The following is a 27,813-nucleotide window of genomic DNA, read 5'->3' on the forward strand; positions in this document are numbered from 1 at the left end:
CTACATTATAGCGCTTTTGTGAAAGTGCTGTTGCAGCTTCTGTATTATACTGCTGAGGTGGGTTATTACCCACCCATTTAAACAGCAGCACGAACTTTGTGTGCAATTCAATTTGGGAGGAAGGGGAGCCCCTTTCTTCTGACCTGCTTTCAGCCCCCAGCATCATTTGCATCGCTGGGGTCATTGCCCAGAACCCCCTGAATTCATCCCAAAGGGGCATCCGCGGCCTTGGCCAGGGAATGGAGCTCCAGCCCGAGCTGCTCTTGGGCAACATCTCCTCCAGCATCATCTCCTCCACTGCAGGAACCTGCCTGCTGAGTGCAGAACCCACATGGAATTGGGGGGAATGCAGGGAGTTTTGGTGCAGACACCGTTGCTAGGGCAACAGCTGAGTAACCCATCCAGCCCAGGAGGGAAGATGCTGCAGCCTCCACCAGCGCAGGACCAGGGAGGCAGGAAAAGGCTCGTGGGGATGAAATACTGCAGAAAAAAGATTAGTTTTTTTAATGCAGGAAGCTGGGGAGGGTGGTCACACCCCCAGCAGCCCCCACTGGGGCCGTGCAAGCCGTCCCCACCTAGGCATGCTCAGGGCTCACCGAGGCTGAGTCAAGCGGAAAGATTCACTGCTTTTAGAAATCATCGTGGAAATACTGAGCGTTGTCTACCCTGCCTGCACATTTCAGTGCTCACCAACAAGCCAGGCTAATGGCATTACGGAGGCAGCTGAGCAGGGCGGCTATTACATGTCAAGAGCTTTGCACATGAAAATGATGCAGGAAGGATGGTTGGCTTCTCCTTCCAGGGGTAATATAAATTTTATTATTTTATTGCATTCCAGGCCCATGTGGTAAAAAAAAAATAGTCTAGCATTTAATAAATAAATAGAAATAAAATAAAACATAAAACTTCAGCTCCTGCGTGTGACTCGGCCGTGCGTACCAGGTGAGCATCTGCCGGCAGGATGGTGAACGCTGCTCCTGTGTTAGCTGGGATCAAGGCGAAGGCACGGACCCTCGTAAGCCAGGGGCGCGTGCAGCCAGATGTGCCTCACACATTTACAGGGAGGTAATGACTTCTGATCGCTCCATTTCATTGCAAAAAGAAAAAGAAAAAGCAATTGCAATGAAATAAAGGCGTTAAGCTCCTGTGATCCTTAAAGCCATGAGGAAAAAAATAAAGGTAAGCTGATGCTGCTGGTGCTCAGGCAGCTTCTTCTGTATGCCCCCCCCGGGGTGTGTGACAGGGGGTTCCCCAGGCTGGAGGCAGCCCCCCCTCCCTGCTCCCCACGCCTCCCCTTCCGCCTTACAAGCTGCAGCCCAGGACCCAGTGCATGGTGGCTGCACGCAATGTTGCCTCTTAATTGTTTTATCTTGGAGATGAATTGGCTTTTTGGGTTTAATTACTTCCGAGGGGTGGAAGGGAACGCTGTCCCTTCCACATACGATGCCTGTCGGAACAAATCACACATGGCGTGCGTCTCAATCGCTGCAAACCCAATATTATTTTTAAAATGGGATTTCACCAACTCCAGATGGCCAAAAGAAAAAGGAACAAATTGCACAGAGCCTGCTCTTGCTCTGGAGCTGAGGAAGGACGGGAGGCAGTGGGAATAAAACCCACAGTAAATCTCCCTGCTCCCACCACGCACCCAAATAAACCTGTCTTTAAGGACACTATAAAGGTAATAAAAATCCCAAGAAGCAGCCACTTTGGTTGCACTGTTAGTGGTTTAGATGCAGGAATAACATTAATGTGATTAAAGGCCCCCATGTCCCAGGGGACATCCAGCTCCTGGTCTGGGATGGGTAGGGGGTGTTTGGATGGCCCTACAAACACACGGGAAGGCAGAATAGCAACAAAAAGCTCTCCTTTAATAGCTGGATTGACCTGAGGATTTGTTCTGACCGAGGTAGGCAGCCCCGGGGCCACCGCAAGCGGAGGAGTGTGGGCTCAGCTTGATTCCCGCTGCCAGGATGGGGCTCACCCACTCTCCTGGAAAACCTCCAGCCATTTGTCAAGGGCAGAGTTAAAAACAGGGCAGCTGTTCCCTATAAACACATTCGCCCACCTCTGGCTCCCAGCAGCCCTGTAGAGTCTCTTCATGCAAAGAAACAGGGACTAGGAGCCCCCCAGCCCTGGGATCACTGCCCATGTCCTTTCTGTACGCATGTTAGAAAAATATATTTTATTTAAATTCTCCTTTTTCTCCGTGGAGTTTTCTTCTTTCTCTTTGAATATAGATTGAGCAGTGTCTCTAGATTTTGACCTGTCCAGGTATTTCTATCAAGACCAAGAGTTAAAAGCCAATCGTTTAACGCCTAACTCTAGAAAAGGCTGCGTACAATATATGGCTTTTGCACCTACATCCAAAGGGGTCTTGCAGGTTGGAAGGGAGTGGGGGGGGAGAGGGTTTGTTTGCGACAAAGCCAGGCTGGGGACCAGCTGGGAGAGTGGCATGGGGTGGGGGACAGCCAGGGACCACATGCAGCTCTGCGCAAAGCCAGCCTGGTGAACGGCATCTTCCCGATGTGCACGGAGATCCTTTGGTTTCACTTGCTCATCAGCAGGCAGCGGGCGAGGGTGCGGGCAGGGTGGGGGTCCCGTGGCAGGGATATGGGCAGGATTCAGCCAGAGGGACACCAAAAAGCTCAGCCCCATGTTTTGCTCCCCACTGCCACATGGGTTTGATGCAGCTGGGCTGCAGCACAGCTCCTGCTCGTGACCCCCAAAACTGCTTCTGGGGGGCTCTTCTGGTGCATCAGCTTTTGAAATGAGACACGGATGTGCTTGTGGGTCCCGCAAGCTCTTCTGTCCAGGGCCAACATCCGCCTCTTGAGCATCGCCCACAAATGTGGGGATGGCTCCCACCTGCAGCCCATGGGTGGGGTTGCTGCAGCCTCCTGAGGGGGGGTCATGGGCCCCCCGGGGCAGCAGGGCTGGAGCAGTGACTGCAGAGATAGAGCAGCAATGTTGCCCGGTGCTGCAGCTCGGGCTGCCAGCCGTGCCTCAGGGACCCCCCTGTCCCCAGGCTCAGGGAGGGTCCTTGTGGCGCCAAAGGAGGGTGCACAGGGAGGGCACAGCCACCTCGGTCTCCCCGGCACAGCCCTCCCACTCTCCACCACCTCCAAGTGGGACCCATGGGAGCATCGCCATGCAGTTCCAACGCCCCCAGCCTCTCCTCCACTGAGAGGGCCCATGGGCTCCATCTGGGGATGGGCAGCAGCCTTCCAGGGATGGCCAAGGAGTGAGGGGAGTTTGGGGATACCCACCCCAGGGGACCTCAGCTCCTGCGGCGGTGTGCCGGTGCTGGGAGGTGAGCCAGGCACAGCATGAGCAACGCAGCATCCCTGCCAGCCAGCCCAGAGGGACGGGCACAAATATCCCGCTGCATTTCCATGGAGGGCTGTGGCAGCCGAAATGGGAGCGGAACAGAGCAGGAACCCTGAGGTGGGGAAGCACCCCCATCCCCTTGGGGTGCCACCGTGCCTGGGTCCGCACTGGCGTCGGCCAAGCAAGCTCAGCGATGGCTGGGTACCATTCGTTGCTCATGCAGGGAGTTGATTAACAGCTAATAGCAGCAGATGGAGAATTAAAAGAAAAGCCACCCACTGGGTGGAAGTAGGAAGAGGCCGGGGAGACTGAGCCTTTCCTTGCCACGCACGGTCAGGTCCCCCCACCGTCGTCACCATCATCTCGGGTAGTAGTCGTCCGGGACACCCGACAGATTTCGGAGTTTCAGAGCTGTGTCCACCGTTTTGATGTAGCCGCTGATCATCTTCCTCATCTCAGGGGTGTATGGGTCATACTCCAATTTTCTCAAGCCAGATCGCTTAAAGTTGCCGTCCTTCTGTCCCTCAACACAGAGCAGCCTGTCCTCACAGGCGGTGATGCCCAGCAGCCCCACCATCCTCTGCAGCTGGACAAAGAGGTCCCGCTTCAGATCCTCGAAGTGCACCACCAGCACCTTCTTGCCGTAGCGCAGCCAGTCAAGGGTGTGGGTCGCCCACCACGGTGCATAGTTCGCCACGAACTCCGGCCACTCTGGAAGGAGCACAGGACACGGTTAGTGGGTGTCCCCTGTGTGCCCTGCATCCCCCATCCCAGGCCCACTGCCTGCACTCCCTGCTGAAATCTTTCAATTATCCTTCTTGCTAATTGATCCTCCCATAAAAATCAGGTGATAAAAAGGATAATGAAACATCAATAATAAGCCACAACTCTCCTGGCAGTGCTGTATACATCTATCTCCCGATGCATAAAAGCTCTCGGTATCTGCCTCTTCCTCTTGTCCTCCCCCAGAAACCAATGCCTGATTAATAGCTTAACTGTATTTAATCCCCCAAAGAATCATTAAACACAGTATCTGTTTCATTAAACAGATACAGGACAATTCACCTTGTGTAATCATATCACATAAAACTTTGCTTTGGAACCATTCCAGGGATATCGTAAAATTAATGTCATGGAACCAAACAGGGGTTTCACAGTGCCCACGGCCTCTGCAGGCTCCACAGAGGGCTGAGAACGGGGTGGTGGAAGGGAAAATCCCCCCCAGCACTGGCAGCTGTGGGCAAGGCTGGGGAGACGGCATGGCTGTTTCTAAAACTGCCCCAAAATTAGTTCCTGGGAGAAGGAAACTGCTGGGGGAGCTGGGCTGCAGGGAGTGCAGCGCTTTCTGTAGGGAAGGCTGGGGATGGGAGCCCCACGCCCCATCTTAATTACTCACCTTATTGACCATTTTTTTTCATATGGATGATCTATTTAACCACACACCCAACCACTAATTGTGAACCTGGCACAAAGGAAATGGCCTCATTGAGCATCTGCTTCCCACACTGGTGGGAGGGCAGGGTGGGTGCTGATGGTCCTGCAGGGACACCCTGGCATCAGCAAAACAGGGGACTCCAGCCCCTCCCTGGTGCTGAACCACGGCTCTCAGCAACCCTCCCATCCCAATTAAAGTCCTCAAGCGGTGGAAAATCTCCACCTTTCCAGGCAAGTTGTTCCAATGTTTAATTAACCTGACAATTAACCCATCAGCTAATTACACATACATCCTCCAGGAAGAATTTGGCGATGTATTTTGATGCGTGTCCAAATTGGACCGTGGTGGGGTGGAGGGAAGGCTCCCCTTTGCCTGGCCCCATGTCTGGGGACACAAGGCGTGGGACAAGCATGGGAGGGTTTGGGACCGGGAAAGCTCAGGAGGGTTCCCATGGTGCTGGGGGTCCCGCAAGGGGACTGGGGATCATCCTGCATTCCCCCTCCTGGCTGTATCTGCAATTTACATTTGACCTTTGGGATGCAGCGGATAGGGATAAAAACTAAGAAGAGGCTCATACCCCACGTGGCAGGGGTGATGCCAACCCAGGGACCTGCCCAGGGACCGAGGAAGAAGCAGGACATTTCCCTTCCCTGGTGTTACTGGATGGGGCGGTGGGGAGAGTGGGGCTGGGCCATCTCCAGCGCTGCAAGCAAATGGCAATAACGAAATCCAGGCACATAACAGCAACAACAGCAAAAGCTCCCCTTAAATAAACTCTGAATTAAGGGTAGCAGATGTTCAATCAAGCTAAATATTTTAACTCTTTCCAATGAAGTCAATTCCACAACAGCAATTTGTAAATTGCTATAATTAACAAGCCTCCACAAAATGCCTGTGCATGGGAAAGGTAGAGTCTCTGGAGCAGCTGGGCACACAGAAATAACACCCTGCCCCTGCCTTGTCCATCGGGACGGGCTGGCGGCTGCCACTGCTCCTGCTGCTGGTGCCAGCAAGAGGCAGAGCGCAGCAAAGGGGCAGGGGCTTCCCCAAGCCAGGAATTTTTGCAGGCACTGCCCTGTGCATCGGCTGGGTCTGTTCTGCTGTGCCTCTGTCTTGGCAAAGGACAGATAACCGGGGCTTGGAAGAGATCTCCTTCCCCTGCTAATTAGAAACTCAGGCACGTGTGAGATTGCACTGGGAAGGCAGAGCCGGAGCGGCACTGCCCCATGGCACTGCCAGGGCTGGCTCTGCTGGGGTGCGGGGCTGCCTGACCCCTCCCAACACCCACCCTGGGAAGGGTGGTCCTGCTGGGACCTGGCTTCAGTGGCAGCATGGAGATGCTGCAGCCCCACACTGACACATGCACCCACGAGGTGATAGATGGAGATGCCTGATGGATCCTGTTATTTTTTTAACCACTCCTTGCTCTCTTCCTGCCCAGCCAACCATTCACGCCAGCTGCCTTTGGCCTCAAAGAGCTGATCTGAAGAAGGGGCAGAGTTTGGCTCCTTGGGCTCCTGCCCACCCTACCATTCCCCCCTTGCTGGCACCAGGCTGCTGTGAGACTCGCGTGCCCAGGCACTGCCACCTTCCTGCTGCTGCCCTTGTGACTCAACACAGCACTGAACAGCTGAGCATCTCTCCTTCCCTATCCTGTCCCATCCCATCCCACCCAAGCAGGAGCCCTTGGCTGTGCTAGGCAATGCTGCGGGTCATGCCAGGAGATGGACATGGGGACCCCAAAAGAGTGGCACAGCCTGGGCTTCCCCCATGGAGACCAGACCCAGGCTCTGCTGGGCTTTAACAACAGCTTTACAGCTCCAGCAGCCAGGCTGGAGCTCGCCCAGCCCGTGGGAGTGGGGCAGGGGCAGCCAAGCCCACCAGCCTACCTTTGCCCTTCCAGTGGGTGTGAGCCGCGAAGCCGATGTGCCCCCCATATTTGCGGTTGAACTCCGCCATCAGAGCCTTGTAGGGGTTTCGGATGAGCAGGATGGCCGAATCAAAGGATTCGATCTCCTTCTGGCCGCTCTCGTGGGTTTTGATGCAAATCGTCCTCCCACTTCGCCAGTGGTCCCTCTCGCCCTTGAACCCTGCCAGGACAGAGTAAGTGGGCACCTGAGAAGCAGCCAGTGCCGATGTTAATCCAAATAATAAATAAAAGCAAGCTGGGGAAAGGGAATGACAGGGATATCAAGTTGCAAAATATAGTTGGATAAAAGCAGTTGGGGCCTGAAGTAGAATTTGCATCCCTCTCCCAAATTTATTTGCCGGAGTTATGAGTCAGGCCATGATGTAAAATTCATGTATGAGAGAGTGGGTAGTGAGCACAGGGACCGAGCAGGGCTGCCTCCTCCCCAGCCATCCTTGGCTCTTTTCAGCAAGGTAGTCTGCAACAGCCTGATATTGCACAGCCCAGCTTTCCTCCGGGGGAAAGCACACTAGCATTAAATAACTGCATACTGCATTAATGTACCTAATGCTTACATTGGTGGGGTCAAGAACATATTTTTATAGCTATAGTATCCCTGGCCACAGCATTTAAACTCTCCCAATAAATGAAGAAGGGTAAAAAACCCCACGCTTGTGGGGCTGCAGATAAGCCCAGGGGCTGCAGTGATGCCATGGGGGGTCCAGAGAGGGGACTGCCATCCTCCATGTCCCCTGCCCGGAGTATCAGGGCTGATCCTGGCATCACTCCCAGACCCTTTGCACCCCAACACCTGCAAAGCACAACCCTAACTACCTGGGAACAGTGTGCTGGCGGCAGAGCTGAACTGAAGGGGGAGATAAGCAGTAAGTAGGTGTATTACATCAATTATAGATGAGTAATTTGCTTTCGACAGCCATGCCATGCGACACAGGGACGTGACGGCTAATCTGCCAGTTGCCTGGATACCTCTGGGCCTCCGACATGCTCAGCCTAGAATAAACATGAAACCCACACTCGGTCGGATGAGCAAAACTTTGCCAAGTCTTTTGCCTGGTGATGGTCCCCTCTGTGGGCTGTGTGATGTCGGCTGCACCCTTGGTGGATGCCAGCACCAGGGGCTGGTATAGTCCGGGCTCCCTCACTCAGCACAGAGCACCTCCATCTCTGAATGGTTGAATTTGGCAAACCTCGAAAAAATGTGCATCGCTGCCAACATTGTTGGGCAAGCGGGCCTTTGCAGGGTACCCTGGGTACAGACCTTGGCCGATTGTGTGGGTACCCTGGGTACAGACTGCACCAACTACATGGGAACCCCAGGTACACATCCCAGCTCTGCCAAGGCTGAGGAGAGGAGGATTTCCTCTCAGAGCCGCAAAAGGGGAAGGAAAAGCAGAAGAAAACTTCAAGGTCTGTGAATAAAACTATTGTAAATGGCTATAACATGGAGGAACTGGTCTTTTCCCTCCCCCTTGCAATATGGTAGGTTATTGGGAGGAGCTGGCTTGTGCCTGAGAAAGCTTCGTGCCTGCCTCAAGTTTTTTTTTGTCTTGAAACTTATCCTTGCTGCCTAATTTGTGGTCTCCAAAGCCCACGTGCTATCGGCACCAGTATGGTGCGCAGTGCTGCTGCTTTGCCCTGGAGGGCACAAGAGGTGGGAGTGGCAGCACCCCTCCTCTATTAAATATTTACTGGGGAAATATCTGTGTCACCCAGGATGGGGAGATGGATCTCCACCAAATCTTCCATCCTGAGGAGAACAGGCAAATGAGATCATCTCCCTCCTCCACGCCCCCCATGAGCTCATCGGTGCTTTTTTGCACTGCAAATATTCATTAGTTTGGGTGTCAGTCTTCCCCGGGTGCCCTGACATGTTGCTGTTTTTAACTGCAGCTACTCAGGAACCATGTGGGCGCATTTGTCCTCCAGGATACTGGTGCCATCAGCACCACCCGCTCCCAAATCCTGAAGTTGGAAGACTGCACGAGTCCTTCTCACCATGCAGCCATGACTTTCATTTCTATCTCACTTTATGCAACCAAGGATGAGAATGCCAAGCCCGTGAACACCAGCTCCTGGGGAAATCTGATCACAAAACCACATGAACCTTTTCTTGGGGGAAAAAATGCAGGAATTGTCTCATCTGCCAGGGTCAGAGCTGCTCCAATTCCTCCTCCAGAGAGTTCCAACCCCACCTGTGGGTTAAAAACCACCAGTATGATGGAGAAACCCCAGTTCTGCCCCACATTGGTCCCGGCCAGGTTAGTGGGCAGCATGGGGTTGTTACGGGCAGGGCACATGCCATGTCAAGTCCCTTCAATACCCTTTGACACATCCAGTGCAAACCATCCCACGGAGCAGCATCTGTGTTACCCGGCTCTGCCATCCCTTTCCTGCAGATCCATGGGATGGCACGAGGACCTTCTCCCAGCTCAGGTGGGACCGGTGCACCCCCGGCAGCAACACCCCCTCTCACCTTTGTTGTAGAGAGACCCATCGAAGTAGTAGCTGCCAGTGTAGAAGCCGGTGGCCAGTTCGATTAGGTGGCGTGCCCAGGTGTTGCCGGCGCCGGGGAAGCTGGCCAGGGCCACCAGCTGCTTGGCATGGGTGGGGAGAAACCTCCTGTCCATGCAGCGGTTGTCTGCAGCAAGAACCAGCCAAGGCACGTCAGGGCTGCGGCACGATAATGTGTTTTTTGTACAGAGATAGCCGGCTTCCTTATAACGTGCTGCTGGTGCCCAGGAAGGTGCTGGGGCAGGGTGTGAGGTGGTGGCCGCTATAGGGAAAGGCACCCTGCCTAAAGCACATAGGAACACCCCAAAGAGCCCTGAACACTCCAGAGTCCTAAGAAAAGAGCAGGAGGTGCTCTGCCATTACCGGCTGCTTGCTGCCTGTGTGATTAGGGGAGAGTGAGTAAAATGGGTGCATTTGCCAAGCAACGCGCCTGCTTTTTGTATCAACGAATGCACAAGCATTTTCAGCATGGCCTCAAATGCCAAAGCAGGGATTGTGTCAAGACTGAGCCACCCTGAGGCAAAACCACCTGAATTTGGGACCTCACTTGCTCCATTCAGCCCTTGCCCCTCCCTGCTCTTCCAGTAACAGGTTTCCTCTCACCCTGTGCTTCCTTGTACCCATCAGTCCCACCACTGGGACCTGCAGGGTGGTGGGGGACAGAAGCCCTCTCTGCGCAGCCTCCTGGGGACTTTTTCCCTGGCCACAGCTTTTTCCCCCCATATTTTTTCCCCAGAGCCTGCCCCGCCCTGGCTGGCAAAGCTCTGGCTCGCTGGTACTGCCGGTGAGAAGGAGGAACAAGCACTGGCAAGGAGGGATCCTGCTGGAGGCAGATGGCAAACTGCTCTCCCCTGCAGCTGAGTCAGGCAGTAATTAAAGCTGTTTGTTCAGGGGAGGATTGATTTCCTAGGAAATTAAAATAAATGGTAATTTTTAATGAAAGCCAAATAGATGCTGCAAGCTCACGCTCACTTTCTGCCAGAATCCCAGGAAGGGGTTGGGAAACGAGTGCTGGCACCTGTGCCGGAGTGGTCCCTGCCCGTCCCCCTGCCTGGCAGCAGGCAGGGTGAGCTGGGTGCCAGCTCACCTTGCACTTGGGTCTGGTAGACGAGGAGGTATTCAGCAGTGCCACAGCTCTCGAACTCCTCGCCGGCACATTTCTGGGCACAGAGCTGCTCGTCCTCGCGCTCGTGCAGGGTGAAGAGCGTGGTGGGGAAGCCGCAGCGGCAGGTGGTCCCGGCCAGGGCTGACAGTGGGTACTCCTGCAGGGATGAGCAGAGGGAGGGCAGCCAGTGGCACCGTCCCCGTCCCCCATGGCAGACCCTTCCTCTGCCCCCCACACCCGTTCTCGCCACCCTGGCCCCACTGTGCAGCACAGAGCGGTTTGCAGCATCCTTCCAGCCAGCTGCAGCATCCTTCAATCTGGCTGCACAAGCAGCTTGATGCAGACACCCAAAAAAATCCAAGCCTTTTCCCGTGATGACTTTCCTGTGGCACAGCCGAGCTGCCTGCTGGTGCAGGCAGCAATGCGCCGTGCGCTGGTGCTCCCGGCAGAGCTGTGGCACGCCATTTGTGAGCTTGCCACCCACACCAAGGTTACTAAGAACCCACGGACGGCCCTGTGGCTGCCTCACCAGTATTTCCAAGCCCGGAGTTACAAGGCCCATTTGGTAGCTGCCAGGCTATTTGCTGCCAGGCTGCAGCAGTGCCGGGTTAATCGCGGAGCTCCAGTTATTTACACCTCCCAGCCCCAGCTCTCCGGTCAGTGATGGGAAAGTGGAGCAAGTGACAGAGTGGCCACTTGTATTGAACTGGTATGGTGGGTTATTCCCCATCCTCTGTTGTGGAGGCCATGAAGGGAGGCCAGGACGGTCCCCACCTGCAGGCCTTTCTCCTTCTCTGCCTGATAATTTACCTAATCTTAATGAATAAATACTCCAGCAACGCCCACTACCAACCTTTCCCCTGCCTACTTATAAGCATCACACCCCAGGAGCAAACAGCACTGCAGCATCCCTGGACCAGAGCGGGATCTCTCAATGCTCCTGCCCAAACCCGCCCCCCAGGGCGGCTGCTGCCTGCTGGAAGGGGCAAAGCTGCGGTTCAGTGTCTGTGTGGCAGACACATAGACAGTCAATATGATCATTTGTAGTTTGGATATACATAATTATTACAATAAATTGGATATATATACCCAGCTTGGCCCTTTCTGATAATGAAGATTTATATGATTAAGCTTTCACCCTGCACCTCGCCCTGGCCCCCCAGTACCTTCTCAGTGCAGAAGTCCACACACTTGTCCACCGACATGTTCAGCATGAGCTGGCTGACGGGCAGCGCGATGGAGATGTTTTCCGGCCGGCGGAAGCACCCCCGAAATATTGCGCTGCCATCTGCGAGGGAGAGAGGCCACAGTGGAGCGGAAAGCGATGTTGACCCGGCCATGAGGAGCAGGGGCTGCACCCCAAAAATGATGCCACTGCCACCCTGTGTGCCCCAGGCTCATGAGCAAGAGCCTCTGCGTGCCCCAGCATCCCCAGCCCCAGCCCACACTCCTCTTCAGCCACCCATCGGCACAGCAGCTACTTTTCTCCAGCTCTCGTCACACTCCAGCTGTGAAGCCATGTTTGCTAACAAGCTCGCCTGGCTGCTTACGCTACAAAATCAGAGCAAAAGCCCTGGCAGCAAAGTTGGGTTTATTTTTTCCTCCCTATTTTTATCAGCTCGGTGATCCCAGGCTGCACAAGGGATGGAGCCAGGGAGGAAAGCAGGGCTGGGTCTGGCCTGGTCTGCCCCTTCCCCAGCACTGGTTCCCTGAGGAGCCCCATCCCTGGTCCTCACCCACCACTGCACGAACCCAGGCACCCTCGGCCCCTTTCTGGGACTGCTACTCCACCGGGTACCTGCTGGTAGGAGTTCTGAATGCTGCCACCCTCTTTCCCTTTGCTTAGGGACAAGGAAAGAAACACAGCAAATGTGGGTAATTATAGTGCTGCCTAATTGGGAGCAAAACTAACACTTCTGCTGGGGAGCAACCTTGGCTTTCTTGGAGCTCCTGTGCATCCTTCATCCCGCAGCCAGCTCCGCTGACAGCATACACTGAATACAATGATGGTACTGTTTGGCCATGGGGAAAGAGGTCTTCATCCAAAGTCCCCCAAAATGCCCCCAGTTCCTGGTAAGACCCTTGGGGGTCCCTGCTCCACCCAGCCGCAGCCAGAAGCCATCCCCGCAGGGGGATCCCTGTGGTTCACAGGAGCAAAACCACCCAAGCCACAGACATGAACCACTTTCAAACCACCTCTCCTGAGCTGTGACCTGGCTCGCACAGCACAGGGATGCTAGGGCTCACACCCCCCAGCACTGTGAGGGGTTCCCCCATTTCGGCACCACGCGGGGAGCTGCACTGATGCCACCAACTTACATCTCCTAGCAGACTCCTGGGCCAGCTCCAGGCGGTAGATGGAGAGGCGGTTGACCCCGCCGCAGGTGTTGCTCCTCTCCCCCTTGCACTCCATGTTGCACTCAGACTCGCTGGCATTTGATGCCTGGACCTTGTGCCCACAGTAGCACTCGGCGCCGAATTCCAGCCCTGCATAGAGGTAGCCCCTGGGGAGAGGGAGATGGGTGGGCTCAGCACACCCCTGGGTGTCCCCCATTGACTCCGGCCATATGCTCGTGCAGAGTCTGTGTGGTTTGGCAGGAGCATCCCCACTGCAGCCAGCTCACACCCAGCACTGGAAGCAGCACTGCATCCCAAGGATGTATTGTTGGAGTAGATGATCATATTAGGTCCCTTCTAATGGAAATAATCTATTCTATTCTATTCTGTGGGAAAGGGCTCCACAGGCCACAGAGATCATAAAGCAGGAGACAGCAACATTTCTTACAGGCAGGGAGGATGTAACAGGTGGCACAGAGCAAGTATAAGTGATGGGGACTTTGCTGGGCTTCAAAGCAGGAGAACTGAGCTGCTCGATACAGATTGGATTTGCAAGGGGGAGGATGGCAGCAGAGGCAGCCGATTGCCAAGTGCCAGCGGAGCTGGAAAACCACTGGAGAGGGGCAGTGATGGACTGGCAAGTCCTACCATAGGGCTGCCAGCGCTGTGGCGGGGCTCTGGTGTGGAGCAGCCCCACATTGGCACCACCGAGGATGTGCCGCAGCAGCTGGCTGAGCTCACGGCACGCGGCCGTCGTGGTGAGCATCCTGCTGAGGCAGATGAGCCCCGCGCAGGGGATGTGCCGCCGCCCCAGTGACTGGCAATGGCCCTTTGCAGCATGTCCCCAGGTGCTGTGGGGTGCTGCACAGGTGGGCAGCAAATTGCCTGCGATGCTGTCCACGCTGCCGGCACAGACCACCTTTAGGACACATCATCTAATATTGGGGAAAGGAGAAAACTTCTGCAGCAAGGAATCCATGTGTCTCCCCAGCTGCTCATGGACATGCTTTGGCAGCTGAGACGGTCTGGGGAGGGTGTTTTGGTAGGGGCCAGTGTTATGATGGGGCCACCCCTGGGTAGAAGGAAGTGCTCAAGGCTCCCGCAGCACCAGACTGGAGCCCTTACATACCCCCGGCCCTGTACAAAGACAGAGCCCATCACCCACCCCAGTCTTTTTCCAGGGGAGGAAACTGGGGTCCTGGAAAATACCAGTGAATATAACAACCAAAAAAATTTACATAAATCTAAAGAAAAAAGGAAGAAGGCGGGGGGGGAGGGGGGAGCAGCCAGGGCAGGGAACTGTGACAGCAGAGAAACCCTGGTGGTGCGTGGGAATTGATGAAGACGCGGTGCCCATCTCCCGCCCTACCGTTCGGCACAGTTGTCCTGGCAACGGAAGACTGTCATCTTCTTGTAGTCAAAGAAGGACACGCCGCGCAGTGTTCGCCGACGAGTGTTGTCCACGTAGCAGCCGATGTATCTTGCTGGAGGGACGGTAGAGGAAAGCAGGGTAAGAACCAGCTGGGTATGAACCCACCAATTTCCACCCTTCTCTTTTGAATTCTCCCTAAATAGGGATGTGCAGCAACGTACCCTGTTCATTTGCTTTAGAAACACGTGCTCTGGGTACAACATGCCCTGCAAATGCTGCAAGGAAAGGTAGGTAAAGCTCAGAAACCACCATGGATAGAAAGGATGCTGTGGCTCTGCACTGAGGCTTCTCCTCTCCATCCTCTTCCTTCCCACTGGCCCCAAAACTGAGCAATACAGCTCCAAAAAGAGATGAGTTATGTGGTAAAATAACCCATCCCCTTCACTCTACCCTCCCAGGAACAAAGGGTTGGGCAGAATGGAGAAATACAGTTGAAAAAAAAATTTCCTTACCCAGCAGCTCATTTTCCCCAGCCCCAGACATTGATGTGGAGGATATTTGCCCAGCACTAATGCTTAGCAAAGTAAAGACTGATGCCTGTGCTGAGCGCAAATGAAGATGCCAGTAGACAGGGAATAGAGCCGAATAAATAGTTATGGTGAAATAATTTATTTGACAAATATAGCCTTTCCCAATAATCTGAAGACCAACAGCCATCTCCTTGTCTGTGTGCCTGTTGCGATATTCAGTGTTGGCTCTGGTCTCTCGTTAGGGGCAAGCTGGTCCATGCGCTGTCCCTGAGCAGGCCTGCACCACCAGCACCCACACTGTCCCAGCTCAGTCTCCTTGTTAGGTGCCCTCATGAGTGCTCTGCTCCTGCTCCCACCTGAGCATTTGCTGTGGAGAAGATATATTGCCACTGATGCAGGGATGCAGCGCTGGTGTAGGGATGCTCAGCATCCTCACCGCCACTGCTGCCTGAGGAGGACGGGGGTTTGGGGAGCCGGTGGGATTAGCCATCCAGTAATCAGCTAACGAGGTGTCCATTAACGTGTTCTGGCAGAGGATGTGCAGGTTGGCCACCCAGCGCAGGTGCCCCAGGGAGAGGGGAAGGCAGCCCTGGGGACCATGGCCAGGTCTTATGGCCCGGGGGTGATGGCAGAGCTGTCTTGGAATCCCAGACCAGTCTGGTTCACCTCGCTCCCTGTTTCAGGTACGCATCCTCAATGAATATAATGGCAATCTTTTGCTTTTCGTTATCCTGAAATATCTGTTCCACTCTCAGGGCATCTTCTGCAGGATGGGCAACCTGTCATGGGGCAACCCTGTCCTGGACAAATCCTGGAGCCTGTGTGGTGGCCACTGGCCTCTGGCTTTCAGCTGCTGCTGCGGAGTGCCAACGTGGGGACACAAAAGGAGAGGCTCCTGTCACTTCAGGGCCACCCAAGCCAAGGAGTTGTTTTTCACAGCACCAAACACCCCTCCAGCTGTGTCACCCAGGGCTCTGGCCCCAGCACCCCAGCCAAGGGTCTTTGGGAAAGCACTGGGATACCTGGCAGCACAGGACTGAGCAGGAGCCAGGACAAGAGGTGAGGGCTCCCCTGTTCTGGTCAAGAGTGAAGCCATGGCTTTGGCAATCAAGGTGCATCTTCCCATGCATGATTACCAACCCGCATCTCCAACACATACCAAATTATCCCTCTAATAGTAGAGCATCTCCACATGTGTCACTCCAATACCAAATCATACTCTGGGATAATACTTTTCACCTCCTGCTTGCATTTTACATCTGTTGGGGGATCCCTGAACCAACTCCACACATACACCCCATCAATGGTGTGCCCCACACATAGACCCCCACCCTCCCCACCACCCTGCATGGCACAGACCCCACCAGCACTGCAAACCACCTTCCCCACCCAGCCTAGAGGAAGGTAGAGGAGAAAGATTGAGAGAAATGTGTCTGATAACTTTAACCAGCAGAGTCATAACTCATTGCTCCCAATTACTCTCAGCATAACATGGCATTTCCACGGCGCTGAGTGGGTTTCGGCAGGTCAGCTCATTCCGGTCGTGACAGATCTAACCGGTGCAGGATTACCCCAGTCATTTGCACAGAGCCAGTGACTGATGTGCATTACCTTCAATCCATTGCTCTTGACATATGCGTGCTGCAACTTTGTAGGAAGGGAACTGGAATAATTAGGGACACACAAGGACAATAAGTGAAGGAGGAGCAAGCAGGGGGAGATGCTGAAAGGCACGTGGTCGGGTTAGGCACAGCTTGCAGGAGGGTACAGAGCAGTGAGAGAGGGACCTGCCCCAGCATGCAGCTCTCACAGGGGCAAGAGGAACTTTGGAAGCACATTGGAAACATGCCTGTGCACAGACACACAGATCCACCCAGCAATAGTCATTAAATTCCCCAAAGGTCTCAATTTTCCAGGAGCTAGGCTGGTCACTGGGGCCATTGGCATTGCAAATTCATGTTGAACATGTTAATGTAAAGTTTAACGTAAAGCTTGGTCTTCCAGAGAGCACCACAACTCTCAGCCATGGTGCAGCACATGCGCACAAACCGCTTTGGTGCTGGGGTCCCCATCAGATGTGGGCACAGGGTGCAAGCAGGGACCCCATGGGTGATCCTGCTTGTGTGGTGAAGTGAGTCGTACCCCTGCAATCCTTCCCCAACCCACAGGATGCACTCAGGGCTGCTCCCCTGCCCTGCCAGCAATCACTTTGGGTCACTAATGATCCCCCTTGGGGGCCATCCCAGCAAATCCCTCAGCCATGCTCTCCAGAGCAGTGCCATCAGGATCCAGCTCCTGTAAACCAGGAGTTGGCACTTCTGGTCTGTCTGGGGGAAATGCCTCCGTCTGTCCGTCTTCCCTCTTTGCTCGAGCAGCCCCAGCCCCTGCCGGGCTCTCCTGGCACCCATCACGGCCGTTTAGCAAGCTAAAGGCAGAACAGAGGTGTTTTCACAGGGCTGCGCTGCAGGGTGATGCTTGAAACAAATATCTGCCCTTGATTTTCCAGCTGGTTGATCAAAAGCTTCATGCTGGGCACTGAACCCCTCCAGCCCGCCGATGCTCCATTTGCAGCTCTCTGCCCCACAGAGCACTGGCAGCTCGCTGGCGACGGGCTGGGGGCTCACCCTGGCTGTATCAGTACCAGTCTGGCATGTGAGAAGGGAAATGCTCCATGGAAGCATGGGAAAGAGCAGGTGGATATTGCTGGCAGCAGCTTCAGGAAGGGTGGTCCATGCTGACCAGCCCTGGGGTAACTCTGCCAGTGCTGGAAGACACAGGGATGTCTTTGGCTGCATGCCTGGGGTGGCCAGTCCCCCATCCTTCATGACATTGCTTGCTTATGCATCACAGGGGAGCCCAGTGATGGCTGGAGACCATCAGCAAAGGACCAGAGATGGATGTGGCAGAGATGAAGCGATGCCGGGCATTGCCAGGCTGGGCCCAGTGCTTGCTCCCCCCAGCTTCACCATCCAAAAATGCCCCTAGATTAGAGGCAGGAGATGCGCCTTCATACGGGGATGCAGGTAAGCCAAAGCTGTTCCCTGGCAGACGTGGCTGCCCTCGACCCACACCTTGGCCTGACCCAGGGTCTCCGCTAGCATGGCTGGGAGAGGGAAGAGGAGGAAGAGAAGGGCAGAAGGGAGGCACATTGCCCTGGCAAGCCAGAGCCACCCATCACGCTAGCTAAACCAGAGCTGATTTTAGGAGCAGTATTCCCTCTGGAACGATTTCATGTGGCAAAGCCTCCACAGCTGCCTTGTTAAGCTGTGTCCTGCTTAATTACCACCGCCATTAAAATCTGCCTGTTCCTGCCAGACAGCCTGGGAGGCAGTGGGCATCTTGGAGAGGAGCAGGGGAGTGAGGCAGGTGCTCAGTGCCTGTCCCCGGAGGGTCCACCTGTCCCACAAGTACACTGGGCACAGTGGGCTCAGGGGACTTCTCGAGCTGGAGAATTTCTCCACACCATCCTGCTCGGGAGCTGCCAAGATGTTTGTGCAGTGGCACCACACCCCCTCCAGCTGTCAGGTCTGTGCTAGCTCCCATTAATTGCTGCCCACACCGAGCCTTCCCATGTGAGATCAAAAAGGGGAAAGATGATATTCCCAGACCACCTACAAGCAGCTAAAGCCAGTGATGCCTGAGCCCAGCATCTCTTCCCCATCCCTCACAGCCCCCACTGTAGCCGGGCAGGGGGAGGCAGCGGTGCCAGCAGAGGTTAATCACAGCGGACGCATTGCATATGGCCAGGGACAGGAGTGCTGCTTGGGGTTTTTATGGTGACTGACAGCTTGGGCTCGCGAACCATCTGGTGAGGATCCGCTAAATGTCAATTCGCATTAATGGAGCAACGTGGCCACACGCACCTCAGAAACGCTCCCAGAGACCCCTCTGTGCAGGAGCATGACAGGGAAGCCCCCTTTTATCTCATTTTAGCATGAGAAAGTCCCTTTAGCACCACAAGCCATTTTCCTCCTGCTTCCAAGCCTGGACCGTGCACCTTGCCCAGAGTGAACACGAACACAGACCTGCTGCGGGGCCAGTGGCCGAGGAGGAGCCCCCTGCGCCCTGGGAGCAGCCTGGATTGGGGGACCAAGCCTGGCTCAGCATGATGACCCCTGCGAAACCCCCAGTTTGCCTTAGGGTTGGGGGCTCCTGCTTCTGTCCAAGCCACACACCCCCTGCTCCATCAAGGGTCCAGGGAGCTGCGGCTCCCAGCCTGGGATGGCTGGGGAATTGTATGTGCTGAGCCCCTTGGAGCAGCTCCTGAACAAGCCCAGCTTTGGGGCACAGGCTTGCTTATGCAAAGCAGGCTTCACAGGCACTGGGGCTCCTCATGGACATACATCCCCCCCACCAGAGTTTTCACCCACCCTGGGCCTCAGGAGAGAGGAGCAGGCAGTGACAGGCAGAGAAGAGCCCGGCAGCAACCCCACACCTCTCCAGCAGTTCCCGATTGCCTTCTGAGTTTCCTTGACTGGCCGATGCTGCAGCTCCTGCCCTGAACGCTGAGCTGTGAGACGCTGGAATAAGCTGGATTGCTTTTTCTTGCCAGCCCACTTTATTAACAGCAAGAAATTGTAACGGCTCTCACAGCAGCTGAAGGCATGAGATGCTCCTTCGCCGGGGGGGGCTGCAGAGCCGGCAGAGAGGGGACGCAGGGTGTTATTTGGGTGAGATCTGCTGGCACTGGGTGCTCATGGGTGCCAGTGAGGGAGGCAGAGCTGAATAACTACTGGGATGCAAAAGCCCTGATGAGCAGTTCTCAGCCACCCAAATTCAGAGCAAGCGTGCAACCCTGCATACAGCTGCCTTCAGGATAAATAGATGACATTTTAAAAATCAATGAGAACTACTACATTCGCTTATCCTCATTCATTAATAACAGTCCCACCCAACAACACACCATGCACCCTAGGCAGTAGGCAGGCAGGGACCTCCTGGCTTGGAAGGCCGAACCCCGGCCCTGCCTGCACTTCAGTGCCTGCAAGGCAATTGCAGCCAGCCCCTGCCTGAGCACCCCAGCAATGCAAACAAAAGGCCAGAAATCTGTTCTTACTGTTCATTGGGGCCAACAGAATTAAAATGGAATTTGGCTCGTGGTACAGCCAAAGGATGGGGTGAAGATGGGGTGCAGCCTCTCCCCACCTGGCACCCCCAAAAGCACATGACCAAACCAGCTCAGAGACCACTGCCGTGGTGCATGAGGCTTTCCCTGGGAGAGGCCAAGAGGATGGACCCCCTGCCCAGCCGTGTGTCCCCAGCCCTTACCTCTGTCCTCCTCCTTCTCACGGCCGCTTCTGCCTCTGAGCGCCCGGCTCCAGGTGCTGCCGTAGTCTCCAGCTTTGCCCCTCTCCACCGGTTCCTTGGAGGTGATTTTGAACCAGGGTCCATGCCGCCGTCCCCCCTCTGGCATAGTCACCGCCGCCGCCTTGAAGCCACGGCTCAGCTGCATCACCCCCAGGTAGGGCAGTCCCAGCCTCTCACTGGCCCCGGGGCTGCGCTGGCTCCCCGCCACCGTGGGCTCCCCGGCAAAGCCCGAGTGAAGGAAAACCAAGCTGCCAGCCGCCAGGTAGAAAGCCAGCAGTGTGAAGAAATGCACAGGTTTTCGCCGAAAATACCGCTGGAGTTTTACCAATAATTTGGCCATAGCGTCTTCATCCCTTCCCCGGCAGCTGGTGCCGCAGGGGAGCTGCTCTCCGGCCCCAGGGATGCTCCAAAGCAGGTTTTTCCCCTCCCTGAGCTGGAGGTGGCTCCCGGGGTGTACCAGGGGAGCAGATGGGTGTCCCAAAAGTGCAGCGGGGGCTGCAGGATGAGACAGTGCAAAGCTATTGCCAAACCCTATAAAGTCCAGGAGGTCTGGTGAAGGCAGTGGGGATGGATTTTGGGGCCCCCCCTGCCGTGCACAGTTGGTTTCTCCGGTACTGGCTGTCACCACCGTCCCTGGTTTATTCTCCTCCCGGCAAAGCCCCCCAGCTGTGCCCCAGAGACTTGACTGATGGAGGGATCATGTTAAGGAAATCAAGGGTTTGAAGGTGATTTGAAAGCCGATCAGCTGACGCAGCTCTTCTTGCTCGCCTTTCCGCTCGGCGGCACTGGCGCTTGCAAGCATCTCTCTAATGGAAACGGCACTGTCGCCCTTTCAGACAAAGAATGAAAAGTCCCTGGACAGTCTCAGGGCCTGAAACGCTGACTGGGACCCTTTGTCTAGCGAAGCCCCATTCATCTCACTCCCAGGGCAAGAAGTCTCCACCTGCAAGTCAAAGAGAAAGGCACGCTTAGGAAAGCATCCCAGGACGTGGGGAGGATCACAGTCCCGGTTCCCCCGCAGGGTGAGGAAGGATGCCCAGGCCCTTCTTCAACTTTCAGCCCTGCAGAGGGGCAGTTCAACGTGCCCCCGGCCACAAGGATGCGGGACAGGTGGGAGACATTGGTGCAGTGGGAGCAATGCTCGCTGCCAGCAGCCCAGGGTTAGGGATGGGGATGAGGGGGTGAGTCCCAACTTCAGAGCCCACATGGCTCTGTCTCATCATGCAGGAGAGGTGCTCAGGATGGCTCTGGGGCACGTGGAGGATATCTGATTTCACCCACAAGAGGATGAGCTGTGCACACACACACGCACGCACACATCCACACACTTGTGAACACACATGCACACACACCCATGCACATACTTATGCACACACATTTCAACCCTAGACGTCTCTACATGCTAGCCAGCCCTGAGCAAAGCCCCCAGAAAGCAAGGGCCTGCCCTGGGAGCCAGGTGGGCAGCAGGGCGGGAGGCTGCTGCACGCGGCTGCAATGGCACCAGGGCACCCTGCAGGGCTGGGAGGCCCCAGGGGAGCATGATGTCCCCATGTCATCCCCAGCATGGCTCTCTCACGTACCCACATGGCTGCATTTCAGCCTATCGTGCCACCAGTGAGGCTTTTGCAAACGTCAGGGCCAGGGCATCATCTGTTCTCCAGACAGGACCAAAAGGCTGACCATCCCCATTTGCACCCTGCCATTCAGGACTGACATGGTGCTGCCCCAGGAACGCCATGGCCAGGGCTACCCAGGGCCAATCCTGGCATCTCTCAGCATGGGGAGGGCAGCCAGCCCAGGGAAGGGACAGTCCTCTCCAGCTGCCCCAGGGGCTTTTCCCCTCGGGGGATTTCTCTCCTCAAAATCCCTGAACTATGGAGGATTTGCTCCAGCCCTGCCTGGGACAAAGCCACGCCAGGTTGCATTGTGGGTCCTCGTTCATGGTGGGAAGCGCCACTGCCACCGCGCCCTGCTGGCACATCAATGGTGGCAGGGATGGCCCTGTGCCTGGGGTGTGCTGCCTGTCATGGACCTGTCTTATTTTAGGAAAGGAGACGAAAATAAATGGAAAGACAAAGTGCCATTAGTTTAATGGCCTCTATGTTCCTGCCATCTGTCTTCAGTTGATTAAATAAAAAATATTGGTGGAACATATGGCATGAATTATACATAAATATTTTAATTTGGGTTCCCAGAGTGGTTATTCAAACACCTCTGGCTCTGCCAGGTGAACTTTTATGGAGCTCAGGGCTGTGCAGGCTGTGCAGGGTGGATTGCTGGTGGGGCATGAGCCCCTCAGGCTCCCCCAGACTGTCCCTCTGCAACACTCGGGGCCAATGCAGCCTAAGCAAAGCCTGAGTAAACTCGGAGTAGCAGCTGCGCAAGGAGGCTGATTGCTATTCAGGCTTTTGCATCTGCAGGCCCCTCCGTGGTGGGAGGAAGGTGCAGGCACCACACTGGCACAGCCAGGGAAGGTGGTCTGGCCCCCACTGCTGAGGGCGAGCATCCCCCAGCCCAGTGGTCCCATGGATCCATCGGCACTTGGCCGCTCTCCCGCGCTCCCTGGCTGGTGGCCTGCAGGGAAGGGCCATTCTGTGGGAACCCGCACCTTCCCTTCCCACCTGAGCTGCTGCTCTGCACTTCAACCCACCTTCCCTGGGCTTTATAGAGGCGCTGAATATGGGGCAGTTTGGGACACTGCTGGGGTGCAAACAGGATCGCCCCGGGGCTACTCCCAGTCCTCAGCGTCCCCGCTGCCACCCGCCCTCCTCCCCACCTGGGCTTGGTCCTGCCAGGCTACAGCAAGGAAGCATGGCATATAAAGAAGGGGCTTAAATTACTATCATTAAGCCATCTGGAGCTCATCCTTCTCCATCATGAACTGTGGAGTCGCAGGTCAATTACTGCACATTTGCATATATTCCATTAATGCTTCTGCTAATTGTCTGGAGGAGATAATGTGCTCAGCTTACGGCTCCCTTGCTGGCTATGGTTTACAAACAGCAAGAGCGGCAAATAGAGCTGGCTTCAATGTTCCCCACATCGGCAGAGGCTTGGGGCACCGGGGGGGCTGACTGGGGGGACTCCACTCTGCTGGTGGCCATCCAGGGTGGGGGATGCTGACAGCACCTCACAACGCTGCTCCGTGCACCCCATCAGCCCTCCCCATGTTGTAAGGATGGATCCACCCTCCCCCCCCCGCCCCAGTGCAGCAACATCAGGGTGGAAGGACCAGCCACCTCAGCTGGACCCCGTGGATCTCCATCCCACACTGCAGCCTGCAACGGCAAGTGTCCCCCAGGGGGTGTATCCCATCCCACCGCTGCCTGCACCCCGCGCTGCCTGTCCAGGCTCTGCCTCCCACAGCAGCAGGGCAGCTCCTGTCGGGGTTTTGCTGATGCCAGCCCAGCCTGCAGCATGGCTAAAGGACAGTAGTGACACACTTTACCATACTAACGAAGCCAACAGGGACATCAATCAGCCAGCACGGTGCAGCACTCAGCGTCGTAAGACTGGGCTTTCGTTGGTTGCTGTGGGCGGCGAGGTATAAAGGCTGTTAGGAAAACTGCTGTGGGCTGGGAGCCACGTCTGCTGCCTCGGTGCTGGGACAGGCAGGGCACGGAGGGGTTTATTCCCCAGCCCTCCCTTAGCTATTACCCACTGTGCCCAGCCACTCCCAGCTGTGGCTCTCAGTGTGGCTCTGCTCAGGTCCCAAGGGATGGATCCAGCCCCGGCTAGTCATGTAGCTGGAGAGCTCCCCGCTGCCAGCAGCCCCAGGGCTGAAGCATCCCTCCCTGCCCTCCCAGAACCCCCTTGGCACCTGGAGCCAAAGAACGGCAGAGCAGAGTGGGGACATTTCCCAGGCACTTTGCACAGTTACAAGCAGGCAGTGGGTCCAGCTGGGATGGGGGAGACGAGGCAGGCTGCTCCTCGCTTACCTCCACCATCACGCTCCTGCCAAGAACTGAAATCCTCACCCCGGCAGCGGGACGCCTGACTGAGCATCACTCTGCGCCCAGCCCACCTCCCCCTGTGGTGGCAGTGGTACCAAGCAGGTGAGCTCTGCCCCATGGGTTTGGGGCTCTGCAATTACTTGCTGCAGGGCCAAGGAAACCCTCGTTGATTTGCAAGATTTATCTTTCCCCCACCCCGAGCAGAGCCGGCACATGGGGAGGTGGGCATGGGTCCTGAGGGGCCTCTGCTGAGCGGCACAAGTATCTCTGCGACTGCTTGTGACCGGGATGAATGAAGCACCGATAAATTATACATTTGGGTCTTGTCTCCAAATTGCTCTGCAATTATTGAGCACCAAGGTTCAGTTGCCTTCAAGCACCACCTCACATTTGACCACAGCAAAACACACTGAAAGGCTCACGTGGTTCCCCCAGCACAGGAGAACAATCAGCCCATTAAAAACAGCAAATTAACGAACACAAGAGTTCCATTAGGAGGAGAAGGCGACCAAACTATCCAATTTCATCACATCATTAGCATTTCTTATCAGAGGGACAGGGAAAGAATAGGGCTTTAAAATACAGAGGGATGGGATGGAGTCTAATGACCACAACAGGGCGACGTGCCCGGGGGGGCCCTTGTCCCGCCGGAGGGCTGCGGGGCTGCGGGGCAGGCATTAACCTTGGTCCCTTGCCGCGGGGCAGCCCTGGCATGGGGGGGAGCATCGTCCTGAACCCTGCTGAGCACCCTTGGGTGCACAGCACAGCTTCCACCTGAAATGTTTCTGCTGACCTGGAAATGCAGTGGTGTGCAGGACCCAGCACGTGCTGCGCAGGATTTAGTGCACAGCGTACAAGATCCAGTGGCGCATGCTGTGCGGGACCCAGTGCAAGGCATGCAAGGGCACAGTGCCTGACATGCTCCCTGGGGCTGCTGCCACCCAAAACCCACCCACTTTGGCATAGGGACAACGTGCCTTCTCAGAAAGCCCCATGTCCCTCCATCCCCATCCCCATCCTCCATCCCCACGCGCACTTCCGCAGGGTGCCAGAAATGGGTCACTGCTACCACCGCAGCGCAGCTCCTGCAGCTTCACACCCTTGTGCCTCCCCAGCACGGGCAGTGGGCAACAGCACCAACCAGTGACACCAGCATGAACACCCAGGGGCACTGGGCACACCCTTGGTGCTGGCATCCCTCGAGCCTTTCAGCCTCCATCCTAGGAGTGTACTGTGGTGGGAGCCTGGCCCAGGCAGAAGCTGGGCGACTCCAGCTCCCAGGCAAACCTACCATCTTCTTCTTCAGCCCCATGAAAATGGATTTTCACCCTTTCTCACTCTTTAAAACAGAAGCAGCAAATGAGAAGCATCGGGCTGAATTTAAATACTGTTACCGCTGGGAACGAAACTGAGCTAAACTGGGACACTGAAAATCAAGGTTTCCATCACAGCAGGGCATGTCTGGACCATCTGATGCTTCTCCCTCAAGCATCCAGCACCCACTGGTGCCTCTTCCAGGGGTGAGCTCGGCGCACTGAGCAGTCAGCTGCCTTTAAGTTCAAACTAAGTTTATTTATTCAGCTGCTCCCTGCCTTAATTTTGCTGAGAAACACGTTTGTGCATCCCCTCCGCTGGGAGGGGTGTGCAGGAAAGGTTCACGTGTGCTTAAAAACAGCTGAGCTGGCAGGTTTTGGGTGTCACAGTGAACAGTAGCTGCTCTGTCCCTGCCCAGGGAAACAGCTTGCCCCATGGAGCTGCGCCATGTCAGATATTCCCCAGGCATGTGCTTCCCTGGGGAGCTTTAAAATCCCTCCTGTAGGCCAAGCCACCAAGATATGCGAGGGAAAAAACTGATTTGTAAATCCAGAGCAGGACTTGCCCATCTAATAATGAATTTTTGTGCAGGATTTCCAAATGTGTTGGAGAGTTTGTAAATCTTCCTCCTTGCTGGGAATCGACGAGGGGGTTTAGACTGAAATTAGGCAGCTGACTTTCTCACTTACGGGCAAAAACTGATTTTCAAATATTTTGGAGAAGATTTATTGACGGTCTCAGCACTTGCCCAGGGCAAGGGGAAGCCACAGCCACAAGCCCAGCTGGGCCCAAGGCACCGAGCTCAGGAGGTATCACAGATCCTCTCATCTGGAGGGACAAGTCTGTCCCAGACTAATTGATTAACATCTGCAAAAGACCTCAAGAGCCACAGAAATGGGGCCGTGCTAATTGCACAGCCTCCGATTAGCGTTCCCTCATCTCTCCAGAGGATGAAAGCCTGCCATGCACCAGCCCTGGTTCTGTGAGGGCTGAGTTATAAATAAACCCTGGGGCAATGGGCTGGATCCTGCCCTGGGTTATTTCAATGCATCGAGAATGACCAGCCAATGCTACGCAAAGAAGCCGAGGGCCTGCAGCTTGTCCCAAAAGGGTTATTTTATTTAACCAAGCTGATTTAAGCAACCTTAGCCCCATTTTAAAATATTACATTTGCTATTGAGCTACCCGGGATTGCACATTCCCACAAATGCCCCAGACCCCCACCCAGGGGATGCTGATCCCCACCCAGACCCAGCAGCCATCTGATAGCACAGGGCAGGGATTTGCTATGGGGCAGATGAGAGGCTCCCAAAACAAATCCAAGCCAGGGTGGAGCAGGGTCATCCAGCCCCTGAAAGCAAAGAAATGCAGTTGCCTTCAGGCCACTGATTTCCAGGTAATCCTACCTCTGCAGCACAGCTTGCGGGGCTCCACTCTCTTCCCTGTGCATTTTGCTTTACAACAGCCCAAGCGGAGCCAAAAAGGGGGGGTTTTGCCTGGCGCTCTGTTCCTCCGCATGCAATTACATCAAAGCCCGTTCCAGCCTCTTGTAGGATGAATTCCCCTTGCAAGTGTGGAAGTGGCTCATAAAGAAAAATGTTTTAAGCCATGAATCATTTAAAAAGCACACGCCACAATGCCGAAGGCAGAGAAGGAAATAGCCATGTATTCTGGAGGTTTAGGCAGGCAGAGGATACTGGGGAATCGGTGGGATGATTTAAATGAGCCAGCACAGCAGAGATGCTGCAGCCGTTGTACTCAGTATCCCCGTCCCGGCTGGCTGCTGAAATGTACCCTACATTACAGCATTATTATTCTTTTAATTAATCTGCAACAACCCCAAGTGTGTGTGTTATCTGACTCTCTCCATCAGTGTTATCCCATCTGGTGGTACATGGGTTTCCTTTGGCAGGGCCGGAGAGTGTTTGTGGAAGGAGTGGGCGCTCCCTCGTTTGCTGCCGTGGCCATTCGGACAGCCAGGCACAGGGCGGGCGCTGGGGAGCGGGCAGAATCCGTCTTTGCTTTCAGCAACAGAAGCAAATAACCCAGCGCAACCCTCACCCACCGCATCCCCGACGGCCCCTGGCATACCTCCCCGAGCATCCCTGTTGCCAGCATCAGCCCCATCCCCACGTGCAATGCTGAGAAACCTCTATTTCCCCATTATTTCTACATTTTTCCTTGCAAGGCCAGAACGGGAGCTATATTTGGACGTGAACAGTGTCAAGCCTGTGTCAGTGGTGACATACAGCAGTGTTTGGGAGAGGTTACCCCGCGGAGATCTCAATGACACTAAGGGATGCTCTCCAGACTGCCACAGGGTCTGCACTCCCTCTCTCCCTTCTCACTGTCCTTGCCTGTGGCACCCTTTCGACACTTAAGCCCTGTGAAAAGGGTGATTTAATGTCATTCAGATGACAGTGTGTATCTGTAAATGGGCTTAACCTAATGAGTTTTAATACGTATTATGTTCTAGGTATTTTATGCCCAGTCTGCAAAATCCAGTTATAGTTTTCAATAAGACTTAGCAAGCTGAGACGTGCACCGGAGGGGATGAGTGTGCACAAGGGGCTGCTCTGAACTGGGCAAGGAGGAGGAGGAGGGCGGGAGGAAGGCAGGGGCTGTCCCCTAGGGAGACACAGCTGAATCCCAGCCAGCTGCTGGCTCAGCAAAGCCCCCCCCCAGACCA

General features: G+C 55.3%; 1 protein-coding gene across 2 annotated transcripts; it reads right to left on the reverse strand.

Annotated features, from left to right (window-relative positions):
• Positions 1–1,850: 1,850 nt before the first annotated feature.
• WSCD2 (WSC domain containing 2) lies at positions 1,851–20,552 on the reverse strand. 2 transcript variants are annotated; one of them, XM_075109974.1, is made up of 8 exons: positions 19,819–20,552; positions 14,018–14,132; positions 12,631–12,815; positions 11,478–11,599; positions 10,294–10,468; positions 9,169–9,333; positions 6,655–6,855; positions 1,851–4,041 (listed from the first exon to the last, which is right to left on the reverse strand). In XM_075109974.1, exons 1-8 carry the CDS (start codon positions 20,195–20,197, stop codon positions 3,689–3,691), a joined length of 1,695 nt encoding a protein of 564 aa, XP_074966075.1. In that variant the 5' UTR covers positions 20,198–20,552; the 3' UTR covers positions 1,851–3,688. The 2 variants fall into 2 exon arrangements, with proteins under 2 accessions (XP_074966075.1, XP_074966074.1); XM_075109973.1 differs by lacking the exon at positions 9,169–9,333 and having other exon boundaries at positions 19,819–20,282.
• Between the last annotated feature and the right edge of the window lie 7,261 nt (positions 20,553–27,813).

Source organism: Phalacrocorax aristotelis, chromosome 15 (genome assembly GCF_949628215.1).
Source record: "Phalacrocorax aristotelis chromosome 15, bGulAri2.1, whole genome shotgun sequence".
Classification (NCBI taxonomy): domain Eukaryota; kingdom Metazoa; phylum Chordata; class Aves; order Suliformes; family Phalacrocoracidae; genus Phalacrocorax; species Phalacrocorax aristotelis.